This window comes from Carcharodon carcharias, chromosome 15, assembly GCF_017639515.1.
Source record: "Carcharodon carcharias isolate sCarCar2 chromosome 15, sCarCar2.pri, whole genome shotgun sequence".
Taxonomy (NCBI): domain Eukaryota; kingdom Metazoa; phylum Chordata; class Chondrichthyes; order Lamniformes; family Lamnidae; genus Carcharodon; species Carcharodon carcharias.
This window is the reverse complement of record NC_054481.1, coordinates 88,433,701-88,449,338: the sequence shown is the minus strand read 5'-3', so window position 1 is coordinate 88,449,338 and position 15,638 is coordinate 88,433,701. Positions and strand designations below refer to the sequence as shown.

Sequence of the window (15,638 nt, the reverse complement as noted above, 5' to 3'; positions counted from 1 at the left end):
TATCTGCTAGCTAGGTGGTAGTTTTCACCCCACTTCTTGAATGCTCTTTTCAAAATATGCAAATGCACGCTACCTCTCTTACATATCAAAACTAGTACACATCAAAGCAGCCAGACTAGCTGGCTTTATTCCAATTAAGACACACCAACAGACTAAACCTCTATTTTAAAAGACAAATATTTTCCTTATACATTAATAGCTTCATGATACTGTGTAAAGCAATGCTCCTTCCTGGGATGCTCCTATGTCTCCCCTGGTAGTCATCCTGGCCACTGAATGGGATTCAGTACAAAAGACATGAATAAAATTATTTCTGGAGGTGAGACTTAATAAAGCATGGAAATGATACAGAATTATTGGCTTATAATGTGCAGTTACACACAGGCTTAAGAACATACGAATTAGGAACAGGAGTAGCCCATTTGGTCCCTCAAGCCTGTTTTACTATTCAGTAAGATCATGGCTGATCTAATTGTGGCCTTAACCCTTCTTTCCTGTCTATCCCCCTATAACCTTTGACTCCCTTGTCCACTAAGAATCTGTCTAATTCAGCCTTGAATATATTCAATGACCCAGCCTCCCCTGCACTCTGGGGAAGAGAATTTCACAGGCTAATGACCCTCTGAGGGAAAATTTTTCTCCTCATCTCTGTCGAAAATGGGAGACCTCTTATGTATCCCCTAGTCCTAGTCTCTCCTATAAGGGGAAAAATTTTCAAATGTAAACTAAAGCAATTGATATTAGTTTGGTATTCATTACGAAGTAAGAAATTGTCTGCAAACATTGTGAGGGACAGGTGTTACAGTACAGAGGAGCCCTAATTAGTCAGTCAGTTATCCTTCAGATACTGTGTAGTTACATGAAAGGCAATTGCTCTTTCAAAAGGCAGATACTTGAGTAATAGAGAAAAATAGTGGAAATAGAATTTAGAAGGAAAGAACTTACATTTACATAATGTCTTTTACAATCTCAGAAGGTCCCAAAATGCTTCCCAGTCTGTGAAGTACTTTTTAAGTGTAGTCACTGTTGGACGGAAATCCAGCTGTTAATTTGCACACAGTAAACTCCCACAAAGAGGAGTTAGTTAATGAGTAGCTAGAATGCCCCATAACTTCCAAGCTCCAGGGTGTTGTAGCCAGGGGGTACAGGGGGAGCCTCTCCAGCCCAAACTCCATGTAAGGATTGCACGACAATTGCCCAGCATGTTCAGACTTCTGTTGGGCAATTGCCCTGCAATGGGAACCATCTGATACTCTGATTAAATCTCAGTCTTCAGATGATTCTGACTATCTTGCAGGATTAGTTACTGAGAAAAAGTTAGCAGAATTAAAACCACTTCTAACTCCTGGGTAACTATTGTGCTGACCCTACCACTGGACCCCCTCCCAGCCCCTCCACAGGATATCCTGACTACCTCCCCACCCCCCACTACCTGCCAACAGTCCCAACCTCCCCCCGAGCCCTCGCCAAGACCCCCGACTACCCTCTACCCCTCCACCCCTTCCCAAATACCCCACCCCATGATGGCCCTCCCCTCCCCCCAACTACCCTCCTCATCCTCCATTGACCACCCTACTTCCCCCCACCCCCACGGACTATGACTACCCCTTGACCACCTGCACTCCCACCCTGCCCATCCAATCCTACCGACTTATTTTACACACTTATGTTTTCCCTGGCTTCTTAAAGTGGCTAAAAGCTTTAAACTTACCTGCTTTACTGCAGCTGGTGCCATTTTTTAAAGAAGGAGCATATCTTCCTTACCTTCGACTCAGCTGTCCTCAACACAAGGCCCTGGGAACCTGCTGCACTGCACTTTCTCACCCGGCCCGAGACTGAAGGTCGGGCAAGAAAGATGTGGCTGCACTTCCAAGGTAAGTAACTAGAAGCAGAGTGGCTCTAACAGTGATTGTTACTCCACAGAAGTTACAGCCCAGTGTTTTTAGTGGTTGTATCTGAAGAACGAGTATTAGCCAGGATATTGGAAATTCTTTGAACACTGCCACAAGGTCTTTTCCTTCCACTGGAGAGGGAAGACAGTGCCTCGAGTTAACATCTCATCAGCAAGATGGTACCTATGACTCCTGCCCTAGTGCCATGGAGTGTCAGCCTGAATTTCGAGCTAGATCTTGGGAGTTGGGTTTGAACCCATGAGTTTCTGACCTGGGGGGTGAGTGTACTACTCACTGAGCCGCAGCTGACCATCATTCTTCTGAACTTTATTTTTTTACTGCTCAATTTGAAAAGCATCAAAGACTTATCAATTTTACACTTGGACATTGTTACCAGTGCAAATTTCTTGCTAATTGGTGACTGTAATATTGACAATAGACTTGATATAAATGTTTGGTGATATATGTGGTGTGACATTTCGTGTCATTTTGACTTCCAGTCCCCAGCATACACATTGGTGTGGACCCGACAGCTTGGAGGTAAACTCCCAAACACCGCAGTGGACTTCAATGGAATCTTGACTATTCGCAATGTTCGTCCTGAGGACGCTGGTGTGTACACCTGCACAGGCTCCAACATGTTCGCCATGGACGAGGGGACTGCTGTCTTACATGTACCAGGTTCGTGAACTGCACCGTTGAGTACTCATCATCCTCTCCTCCCATGGTGCATGGCATTCCAACAACTGCCTTCCTGTGCCCTTTGACCTGCAAACAGTGCTGTGCTTTGCCCTGCCATCTTTCTGCTTTATTTTTTCACCTTTTGCTTCCTCTATGCTCTGGCTGATCCCTTGCTTCACCTGTTTAAATTTTTCAAATGCAGCCTTGCAATACAGACTTTTCTGATTGGGTATGTCTTTTTTTTTTCCCCATTTTTTTAATTGACCTCTTTAATACAATCTGGCCCTTTTAAATAAAATGAAATTTCAATATTTATAGTGATTGAATTTGATTTTAGTAAATAATAGGAACCTTCTCAGGGAAGGTTGAAGAGTTTCTTCTAGCTAGCTGTCTTCATTTTCATTCACACCATTTTATTTTTCTTAATCCCGCTTAGAGCTTTAATGCATTAATGGTACTAGTTGGGTACAACATGGCTGCCAGTCCCCACAGAAATCCTTGATCTGTATTTCCATGTGGCCTGAGCTGGACGTAAATTCTTGGTTTTAGCCTGTTCCCAAGGGGTTAGCTATCTCTGAAAGGTTTCAGTAACGTCTGCCTTAACATTCTGCCAGGGTTGCAAATTAAAGAGTAAAAAGAGGAGCATCTACTGATTTGTTTTTCTATAATGTTCTCACCTGAAGACTTCTGTTAACCATGTTGAGGTAATCTCTGCAGGCAACCCTTAAAAGTGCTTAGCTAGAGCCATCAATGTATCAGGCATGTAGAGTTGCTCATAAATTCAGCACAGCAGGAGTTAGTGCAGTTAGCAGTGGGTTCTGTAAAAATTTTTGCTAAGCCAAGGTTATAGAACCAAGGCTGGTAGATGGAATTAAGAAACACTTCAGCCATGATCAGGGACTAGGCTGGAGGGGCTGAATGGCCTACTGCTGTTCCTATGTGCAGTAATTGTTTTGCAGTCTGACTATAATTGAGCACTGGCATGAAATGGTCTGTGATGTTCCCCCGAACATCCGTACATTAGCTTATAATGTTCTACTTCATACAGTTAGAGAACAGAGCTTATGAAAATAGAAAACCTTGCAATTAAAATGATTTTTATGCCCCTTTGAAATGTGAAAATTAAAATATACATTTAATATTTTTACTTAAATCTGCATCCTTTATTTAGATAATCGTTGTTTGCAATGCACATTGTAACTTGTAGATAATTTGCATACTGTATATTTTATGTATTTATCACTTGCTGTGGGGGTCGTGGAATAAACTCAAGAAAAATCTAACCATAGTACCCTGTAAATCCTAGCGTTTGAAAACCGGTCACATGATTTAAGCCATTTGATTTACAAAACTTGGCACCTCCAGTTATGTTGGATCCATGTGGCAGACCCTAGTTGTAGGAAATTGATATTTTTGCTGAATAGTTAACATAGAGTTGGGATATTGTGACACAAAAGCGCCTACCTGTAGAGGCTGGGGCAGTGATGCCAGAAGATGCCCATGGTGCTCCTTGCATTTAATTTGGACTCCTTGGATCTCGCATTCTTCCCTACCCACAGTGGTTTTAGCAGTGCCCATCTAAGGTTAGAAACACTGGTGTATCTTTCAGCATCTTACAGCATAAAACTGAGGCCTTCGGCCCATCCTCCTTTCTCCGTGAAACATTTTCTTTTCAAACCGTTCACCCCTTCCGCGTTATTTTGAAGTCCAGATGATTACGTTATAAAATGAATGCAGGTTGCCTCAGTCCCCTCTCTTTCCCTTCCCAGTATTTCTGTTGTATCAGTGGGTGTTGGTCTTGGTCTTGGTCTTGGTCTTGGTGTTCCTTTCCATTGGTTTGAGGTTTATTTCTGCTGACGCTCTGTTAAAACACCAGGGTAGTCGTGGGTGATGAGGTAACCAATCATATTCTGGTGGTGCAGCGAGCCTTTTTGACATTCGCAAATCAACATCCAATCTTTTCCTTCCAAGAGAGTCTGCCATCTTATGACCCATCATGGACATTGTTTAAAACTACTTGAAAAATTGTCCATGTCAAAACAGGTTTTTTCAACTGTTTCTTTTTAAAAAAACTGGACTCCATATCTGAAAAGATTTAATTAACAGTTTTAAATTATTCATCAGATACTGAAAAGACTAATTAAAATTGACAGTTCCATTCTTGGAAGCAGTAAACAAGAGGTTTTTTTATCACTAGCATTAGAGTCACTTGTTGTAAAATGTCAAAGCAGACAACATGTTGAAGTCAACCCCATCGATAATATATACTGAACGGTATCTGTTTAGATACAGCATATGCTGAAGAAGTAGCTGGTTCATTTTTAAGTACATAACGATTGGAGGTACGCTGATCCTTTTGAAATTATAAGAGATCGGTCTCACTGGATTGTATTGATACTTTACACTTACAACTCCTACAGTACTCAGGTTAGACTCTCTCTCATGCTCCTGTAAACACCATGGCAACATCACGGAACAGAAAGCAATGTAATTCCTGTTTTTTTTTTTCAAACTGCAATCCAAAATTATTTCTGATCTCTCTGATTCCCATGTGCTTGTATATACTACTGCTGGGGTTGGCTTGTAGGTTTTTGCATTCTAAAATCATGTTAAGTGTGTGAACAACCAGGGCAAAGAGGATTCCCGTCAGGATTCAGTGAAGTTTTCATATTCTAAAGGTGCTTGTTTCCAATTTTTTGTTTGGTGCTACGAAATGATCTGAAAAGTTGTAGAATTTTTTTCTTCTGATCTTGTGTATTTTTATTAAAACAATAACTATGTATAATTATCTGTTTTATTTAACTGTCAGTTCTGTTACTGATGGCCTGTTTACCTGTACGCAATGAACTGTGACCCCTTTTTGGAAATCATTGGATTTTACCATTGTTATTAAATAGGGCTCAAACAAAGTTAGGTGCCTGCTGTAATTCTAAACTCCTCCATCCTCCTGAGAAGAGCTGGAAGGTGGTTATACTTACTGCTGTTTTGCAGGAATCAAATTTGTTGGAAGTGCACAGTTAGCAGCAAGTGAAATGAGCACGTTAGTTAAAAGAAAGGACAGATCTCATTTCAGGAGTGGATCAAAGCATTGCATGAATAATGAATTACTTTGGAATGAAGTAACTTGGGCAACGTGACAGTCAGTTACACACAGCAAGATCCCACAAACAGCAATGACTGGTCCATCTGCATTTGGTGGTCGTTAAGTGAGGAATGTTCGGCTCAGGAAACGTGTATTTCCAGCAATGCAACCAAATACTTTCCCCATCCTCCAAATACAGACCAGTCTCAGTGATGTTGAAATAAGCACACCTATTGCAATAATAAACCTACTTAAACTTCATGAACAGCTTTTATTGCTGCAACATATTAACCCAGTATTAAATTAATGACAGCTTTCTTTCTATAAGTCTGCTTGTGCAGGGGAAACTCTGAGGGTTTATATTGAGAAAGAAAAACATCCATGAAGGAAGGAAACAAGATTAGAACGAGGGGCCAAGCTTTGATCAGAGAGAGAAGCCTTAAAGAAGTTTTCGAAAGCATTGAGGCAAAGGAGTTTTGGAAAGAGGTTCCACAGGATTAATATATTATGGCTGAATAAGCTGCCAACTGCACCTAAAGTACAACCAGAAAATGAAAAAAACGTTTTGTTTGCACTTTCTCTGTCAACCACTTTGCCTTCCCTATCTTGCTGTACTTCGTTGACTGTGAAGCACTTTGGGATATCCTGAGATGATGAAGGTGCTCTCTACATGCAACTTTCCTTCTTTCCTCCTTTCTTTCTTTACCTTTTTAGGCTATTTAGTTTAATTCAGTCATTTGCCACTTAGCTGCCTTTCTCAGCCTTCCAGCTCCTACCATCTGTTTTGGAGGAATTATTTTTTAGAGAAGGCTTTCTTTGACTGAAAGGCAGGTTTTGCAGAAGCTCATAATAATGACATAATAGTACCTCATGTTTCCCATCTTCTGGCTCTCATCACCACAATAATGGCCAATAAACTATCCCATAATTTATAGGGCCATTGGGAAAGAGTTGGGGGATGGAACTAATTGGATAGCTCTTTCAGTGTGCTAACGCAAATGGGCATTTCCTGTGCTGTATGGTTTTATAATCCACGGATATAGTTTTATGCCCCGCTGTTGCTGACATTACTGTTCCCACACGACAATTTAGCACACCAGTACAAAAGTAAAAATTGCATTTGCCATAGTTGCAAGGATTCCCAGATAAACTCTGAATGAGCTTGTTACTTGCGAGAACTGTAACACAGCGAAAAACTGATTAGATTGATCAAGACTTGTTTTCTCGCCATATAATCAAAACTAGTAAATACAACTGTAACTAGTTCAGAAAATGTTTATGCTCGGATTATGCTTGTTAGAATTATTGGTATTAAAATAAAGGCAGGCCATGCGTTTAAATAAGATTGACTGAGAGCTCAACTTTCACTTGCTGTGCACTGTAAGACCCCTTTTTTAAGGAGCAGGGATGGTCCTGAAACATATTCGTTAATAAGCTGTTTGTTTGAGCCCTTGAACAAAGCAACACTGAACTACAGAGGTGACCAAATTGGTGTCTGCACTGAGATGAATGATGAGTCCTCTTGCTTTCTGTGCAGAGATGAGGACAATGAAGGTCTTTGTTTTAAAGAGTGTGTGTGGGGGCCAGTTGTAACATAGGTTTCACTTTTTCTAGTCAACAAGAATATTTACACAACTGCCAGCCATCATTGTTCAATTACTTAGGGAGGTTAATTTGTCAAGGGAGTTGGGTGATGTTTTTCCGTTTCAAATTCTGAATTCTGTAGTCATAGATTTGTTCATTCAGCACAGAGTTGAAGTCTGTATTACACTGATTGAATAAAAGGCACTTGTTGCTAATGGCTAAAAAAGATCTGAAATTCAGTGTGTTGAGATGGTTTTAATTCATGCAATTCCTTTTAGATAGAAGTTCACACCCCAAAGACCAAAACTGGCAGTCACTTAGTGCTGGGCAGCAATGAAAGCGAAACTGACTAGTAAGAGGAAAGGAAATTTCATAGTGAGGTGCTTTTTCAGATTAGGATTCATTGCTGGGGTGCATCAGTATAGCTTTGCTCTATTCCCAGTTCATTTTTCACCTAACCCGAGAAGTACTTCAAGCATCAAGTACTTGATGCTGCTCCTGATATGTTTCATTTAATGGCTGTAAGGTAATGGGAGTATAGCTGCTGATTTCAAACAGGTTTCACTGGGAAAACATGCAAGATGAGGTAGGCTTGGCATGATTGAGGAAGACAAGTTGACTTGTGGTACTAATGGCCAGGTGCATAGCAGTAAAACCAGACTACTTGCATCACAATTCAAACTGTGTTTGAGACCCAAGGGCAGCAATGATATCTGAGCTTTTTAATCTGGATTTTGAAGCTGCCATGAGTTTCTAGCCGGCAATTTAGTGGTATTTTATAAAAACAATATATGGAATTGTAATACAATATAATGGAATCATGAAAAATGTTACCAGTATTGTCAATTTAAACCAGCAGCCAACATTATTTTAAAACTGCTTCAAAATCAGCTAAACGGTTAATAAACCTAAGGTGGTTGGAACTCTAATAATTAACATTCGTAATGTTTGGCCAGATCATTGGGAATGATTCTGTAACATTTATCTCAGGAGAAATGTGCTAGTGATGCTTTTTTGCTGTTACAAGTATGACTTGGCTAGTTTGATGAAGAAGAAACATTGACAGAGGGTCATGCTATAAAGCTCCAACTCTACTCTCCCAACTAATAGAGGATTCGTGTAGCAATCGACCATGTGCTGAAAAATAGTGGGGAACCCGAGAGAGAATAATAAATTGAAATGGCCGGCTCTAATAGTCAGCACCCAGTGACGAAAATCATTTGACTAATGTCAGTTTAAACAATTTGAGAAACAGTATTGTCTGGGAAAATTTACTTTACAGCAGCATAGCCCAACCAATGCCCATCAACTGTACTAAGGGTCACGTATGTGTGGATGGTTTAATGTTGCATTGTTATTCTCTACACAGAAAGCAGATACTTTTTCAAATGCTGACTACATTTCTTATCAGTCAGACTGGCAGTGGGAAGTCTTATTAACAATGAGAATGAGTTTCTACTGCCATCAGGTTATGTACAGAAGAAGAGTTATGTACAGAATCCCAAACTTGAACCTCAGCTGCTGAGATATCTTAAAGCGCTGTTGACAGGGACTTCTATGATGCAAGCATTCAGGAGATGTGTTTCATGGAGCAGTTTTTGTAGTAATAGCAAAGATAGTCATGGACAACTTTATTTTACAAACAACAATGGTGCAATGGTAGGATCTTGGTAACATATGATTGTTGATGTTTTTGATCGTACTATTGGAACAGTTGAGACAACTTCTGCTATTACTAAGTGGCTTGCTCTGTAAACTGTTTAAGGCCCTTTGTTCTGTTTCTCGACCAGAATTTTCTGCTTACATTCACGAAGTTCCTGATGAGACAGTGCTTTTTATCACAGCTGTTATCGGTGCTTAAATGATACAATGTGAACTACTGATCTGAAATTACCTCCTTTTCTCCTGCCACCATTATAGATGGCGAATCAAGTCAAAAATAAAAGCCATGTAAATCTGTTTTATTGTATTTTGTACAGAAGTAAAGCTTTTGCATATACTAACATGCATGTGTGTGCCTAGCCTCTTTTTTTGTAATCAAGAGCCTTCAAATCCTGCTATTTACACATCATTGCTTTTTACTTTTTTTTTGCATACATTCACTCACTTCTGTTGATCAGCATCTCATTTTCAACATTGTGCATATTGGTGTAAAGGTTTCAATGTTTTTCTTTCAGTAGTTTATTTTCTTGCCTGAAATCAGGCTTGCACAGTCCACTGGAGTGCAGTGCTCTCAATTTTAAGGACCACTAGAGCAACATGAGAAGAGATCTCATTCATTATTCAATAAATTAACCTAGGGTTGGGCAACAGGATGATCTGCCTATTCACAAAGCCCTGTACAGGAAATCATTTTGTGCAGGCATTGCATCCACAAGAATGATCCAAGTGGAAGTTCAGGATGGGACGAGGAATGCTTGGCAAAGAAAAGACCACAAGAACTTTATTCCTTTATACATTATCAATTCCTCAATCCCTCAATAATCTTAATATTTAAATTTCAGGTGAGGGGCAGACGTAACATTCAGACCTTGCCTCTTTGAGATTTGGTGCCATACATGAGCCATGTTAAATGCCGCAATTTGCCACATTTTATGGGCTTGTTTTTAGTTTTGTATTTCTGCTCTCCCCTTGTCTTTAACTACATTCTAATCTCTAGCCAGCACAAGAAAAAATTTGTTTAACTTGGTCCTTCTCTGTAAGTCATGTTGTATGTTATAGTAACTTAACTGAATTTTATTTCATCGAAGATTATATAGAACTGTATAGTATTTACAGCACAGAAACAGGCCATTCGGCCCAATTGGTCCATATTGGTGTTTATATTCCACACGATTGTAAGAGTTCTTAACAAATGTTTGCTTTTCTGCATAGTTATTTTGACATTGATTTCCAGGTTTGGGATACCTTTTGGCTGGCACTTGCATTGGTAAGTGATATATTGGTCAAAAAATTCCAGCTGAATCCTTGTTGGCTTATTACGACCAGATTCAAAAATTTTTTCTAATGAGCAACTGGTAATCAGTTTGTGTATTGAACCAAATCAGATAATCTAGGAGCAATTATGATAGTTATTATGTGAACTTGTCCTTTCACTTTAAAGTCTAATTCTACTATATACTCCGTACAAATGACATTTGAGTTATACACTACATATTTATAAAACCCTTACTGTTGGAAAATAGTTTGTCCTGTGACTAAATGGCCAACAAAAAGGGTTATTTACTGATGCAATAGTGGTGCATACATAGCTGTTTCTTGCCTGTCATGTTTCAGATGTATCATGGAATAATAGGCAAGTTTGAACAAATTTCTTGTAGCTGATTGACCAGTGGGCAGATTTCCTCCCTGACAAGGAGGCCAGTAATTTCAAAACCAAATCACCATCCTAGATTCTGACTTACAGCTTCAAGATAAAAACAGCCTTAAAAATGCTTCTGGGCTACAGATTGACATTAACATGCAGATTCCAATTTCAAAGTTTCCTGACCAAACAGCGGTTAAGCTCTGAATGACTTTGAGCCTATGCTCACTTTATAATTAGGTATTGAAGGGGCACAGATCTGCAATAGAATAGCACACATATCATTATTGAATTGTACATCATCTGACTTGCAATGAGCAACAATATGGGAGATCCGCTAGATAAATGATCTCTTCCATGCTCTCAACCAAAACTTGTGACTACTATAAAATGGCCGTAATCTAAGAGCATGTTTACACAAGAGGCTTAGCATTACAACACAAGGATTTGCACTGTACTAAAATTAGAGTGTACAGAGATTTAGATGTGTTGCTTAAATCCTGATCAAAATTGGAACTGGAAAATGAAACCTAGCATATCTGTAGGTTTTAAATCTGACATGCAAATCTCTAGCCACATTGTAAACAAGGTCTTCATGTTAAGTCCAAACATTTCTTTCCCATCATGGCCCCTCTTATGATGCAAGAACCCCATAGTCCTTGAAAATCAACTTCAGAAAAAAATCTGATAACAGGTCTGGATTGACCACTCTACATTGGTTCCTCAAGCCCACAGCAATTTCCCATTCCTGTACTGTGCACAGGTTAATTGAATCTGAGGAAGTTGATACTTGGTCACTTGGTACTATAAAACTTGAATCTTGCTGAATAGAGAGACATGTTACCGAAGCTTTTCATTGTGCACTCATCAGGACAGACATAAGAGTGCCAAATTTCAAACGATCATGACAATTTATATATAACAATCTGGTCCTGTTTTGAATTATCTGGGAGCTTTGGGAGCCTTTAGTTCCCCATTGCTTTCTCCATGACAATGCCTCAATCAATCAAAGAGAGTTGACTTGCCAACCCCCAATCAGCACCCTCTTCTCCTCTAGTACAAATTGTTGTGATGGTTTGAAATTTGGCATTCTTGCATTTGTCCTGATGAGTGCAAGACAAAAAGCTTTGGCAGCATGTATTTCTTTTAGGCAGTATTCAAGCTGATACATTATGTAGTAAACTACAAAACAGCAAGAGCCCCAGATCAAATATAAAAGCAAATGCAGATCACACTACTCTGGAATTGATTGAACATAATCCATGCTTTTCATTTACCCTCTATGTCCAGGGAAACAACAACTGGATGCTCCATGATTTAAACAATCTTATCTCGGTATCATTCTAAAGTAAAAATGTTACCTTGTATTGATGAGTTAAGCCTTATAACAACAATTTTATTCAGGTACACTGACCCTTTTAACAATAAGCATTGGAATTCTTAGTCCCACATCCAAGGAGCCCATAAACCATGTAGCTGTCAATCAAACTGTGAAATGGAAGGCACCCTACTGCGATAATGGATGGTTGTGAAATGAGTCATGCAGTACTAATCCAGTAATGTCTGCAGAAAGATTGAAACAGCAAGCAATTCTTTTTCAGACTCCAGACATTTTTTTTCAAAGATTTAAAGGGCTGGACTTCTAAAAGCCTTGACAGGTTTACTGTTCCCTTTGACAGATGCTGCTGACAGTTTTGACAGGTCTGTTGACAGTTCCAATGAATTTATGCATGTTTGACGCATATTTTTACCTACTTTTAACATTTCCAAAGGGGCATCTGACCTACCCCAAAGGTGGTTCAGGACCAGATCCAAGGGGTGGGCCTTACCTTTACAAAGGGGTACGTGTCCTGGCTATCGAATGAAAGAAATCCACCAAATTCAGACCTACTCTTACCTGGTCTGATCTGCACACTGCAGATTTCACACTCCTGAGCTACCAAAATCCCACTTCAGTGGAGGCAGCTGATGATTTAAGTGGCCAGCTGTGCATGTGCGAAATGCACCCCCTCCATTTTGATAAAAGCATCACCTTGTTCTTTTTTCTTATTAATGGAACTAAGAATATACATCTGTCTCGGCTAATCTCTTGCTTTAGGAAAAAAAACCCTTTACTAAATCCTTTACGAAGCGTAGTAAGGCTAGATGGATAGCTGAAACGTGCTGCCTTATTTTGTGTACGTTGCTCTTTATCGGTTATGAACCTCTGGGAAAAGTTGAAGTATGAAGTTAGTGCCACATCTACTTGCAATGCTATTAGAAGCCATTAGTGTCCTGGCCGGACACCTCAAAAGAAGCACCTTGGCACTCAGTACAAGCTGGACATGAAATTAAGCTATGTCTGCTGCCAACACAAGATGACTAGCAACATCAGTCTGCACATGTGTACTTGTCTGTGCACATGCAGAAAACCTAAAGCTGAATCTTGTCAGCAACTGAAAACAGAGGGAAAAAATTTAAATTGCCACTCAACTTGGTGCTAGATAAAACATGATCTGTATATTTAGTATTTTCCTTGATTTTTTTTGGGCAAAAACGGACATTGTAATTTGTTCGGGATAAAATAGCCCTTTCTGGTTCCAAAATCCTTTTTTAAAAAAAAAGGAACTAAATGGGTGGGGTAAGTATCACACTGAGGTTGGGGAAATGAATAGTGTCCTGATCTCCATCATTCACAATAACATCATGGAGTGAAGCGGTACAACTGCGCATTGGCAGCAAACACAGCCTTGAAATTATGAAGTTCCTTATCATCACTTTGTCGAGCAACGAAAAATCAAATGTGACCACTGTTGGGGATTTCAACAATCAAGTTTCCTTTTACTGCAGTTATAAGAAGATTTCACACTTCGTGGCTGCTGTCAGTGTTCGGTGATGGCCAACAGAGAGAAGTAGTTCAAGAGGGGCTGGGTGGACAATCTATATAGCTCTGGGAATTCCTATGCTATGATCTAATGTTCTTATAGAGAACAGAGGAAATTCTCCAAGTAGTTTGAATGACAAGCAGGTCAGTTGATTTTAATGGAGAGAATAGTCCTTTTTTGGTTTTGTACATTTCTCAATAGTGCTGAAAGAATAAAACATTAAGATGGCTCCTCTGTTCTGTCCATAGATGCTGAGCGATCTGCTGTGTGTTTTTCAGAATTCTGTTTTTATTTCAGTAGGTTTGACTAGAAAGTGTGGGTTGTAAACAGGATTAGTAATCTGGAGATAGCTGTATTCAGAGAGAATTTCTTGGAGATTTGTCTCATTCAGTAAATTAAGTTGTTTGGAGAGTCAGAATAAGGGAAGATTGTATTCAGTGTGGAGAATATCCTTCACTGGCAGATTGGCCTTTCTGAACTTCCTGGTAGAAACTAAAAAAGGAGGCACATGCTTCAAGTAAGGTAAAGTCAGCTGATCTTGTAGATTGGCCCTCGTTTTTAGTAAAGTATTGGCTGTTTTGACTTCACAGGTATTTCATCAGAGTGCTTTTGTAATTTTTTTAACCAATTGCCCTTGCAATGATTTTTTTCAACTATGATTCTGTATATGTTATAGGAAAATCATTTGCTTGTTTTGATTTCCTCAACATAATATTATTTGTTGTAATTGGGTCCTCTTTGTGTAAGAGTTGATGTCCAACTCTAGCCATCTTTGCATCATAGGTCCAACCTTCTATATGTTCATGTGCCTGCTTTTCCCTTCAGTTCCTCGAGTCTTGTCCTGCTCTCTCTTTCAATTTCTGCTTCTCAGCCTCACTGCATCTCCTTTATACTGACTTCAGCAGGTGTTCTATGCCTCTGAGTCTTCCATCTCCTACTCTGCTCCTGCTTGTTACCGGCTACGGGGTCACTGATTTTTTTGTGCGTTATTCCCAATGTAGGAAATGCTCTGAAATCCACAAACTGCACCTCGAACTTTACACAATGTTGCTGATGCTGTCAACCTTTCGTTGGACCATGCTGCATTCTGAGGGTGTGCTCATCTCCATAGTGAAAAGTTTACGTTTAATTGTAAAGGTTGAAGATGCTGGTTATACAAAGTTGCAGGCAGTGTACAGACTCCCCTAACCAGTTTGCCAACATTCTTTAAGTAATTAGAATTTCCTTTCAAAACTCCTATGGTTTTGTTGGAGAAGGGCAGTGGAGTCCATCGTGGTGAGCTTGTATTTTGAAAGCAATTAATGTTAAAAAAGCGCCACTGTTCTAAATAATTTGCTATTCAGTGAAGCATGGTAAAATCCTTACATGCTTACAATATTCACTGAATAAAGTACATGTGAAAATGATTATTATTCCTATTTAAATATTGAGAAGAGCAAAGCCATTGCTTCAGTCCCCACTCCATTGCCACCAATTTCATCACTCTCCCCAGTGACTGCCTGAGCCTGAATCAGACCATTTGCAACCTTGGTGTCACATTTGACCCCGAGACGAGCTTCTGATCATATATCCACATCATTACAAAAACCGGCTATACCCTCTGGAACATGGCCTGACTCTGTCCCTGCCTCAGCTCATCTGCTGCTGAACCCCCATTCGTGCCTTAGTTATCCCTAGACTTGCCTATTCCAATGCATTCCTGGATGGCCTCCCACATTCTACCCTATGTAAACTTGGCCAGCAGAGTGATGGATGACCTTGTGCCCTTACTCATGCCAAGTCCTGTTCACCAATAACTCTGTGTTCACTATTCTGGCTCCTGGTAGATCGACGTCTTGATTTAAAGTTCTCATCCTTGTTTTCAAATCCCTTCATGGCCTCAACCCTTATTTTTCCTGTCCAGCCCTATAACCATCCAAGGCTAAGGCCAGGATTTTCCAGCCCCAGCCAAAAGTGCATTGACTTTCAGTGGGACCAGACAATTCCAGCGGTTGGTGGAGCAGGAAAATCCTTCCCTAAGTCTTGGTAACAATAGGACAAACTGAAAGTATTAAGAATATCAACATTTCTTGAAAATAAACATTACTGGACAATTGGTTTTCTTGTGATACAGTGATGTCCTGAAAAATAAGTTTCAGTATCTTGCACCCTGATTCAGTGCTTAATTGAATTGACTAATTGGTATATTTAAACTCTAGACGGTTGCAGTGTAACTGAATGTGCTCATCTTC

General features: G+C 39.7%; 1 protein-coding gene across 4 annotated transcripts in view; it reads left to right on the top strand.

The window, feature by feature from the left end:
• The window catches only part of hspg2 (heparan sulfate proteoglycan 2), a 519,883-nt gene that overhangs the window by 334,451 nt on the left and 169,794 nt on the right, over positions 1–15,638 (top strand). For all 4 annotated transcript variants that reach the window (XM_041206462.1, XM_041206463.1, XM_041206461.1 and 1 more), the window contains one exon: positions 2,393–2,573. In XM_041206462.1, the coding sequence (XP_041062396.1) occupies positions 2,393–2,573 (181 nt within the window). The remainder of the gene's footprint in view (positions 1–2,392; positions 2,574–15,638) is intronic.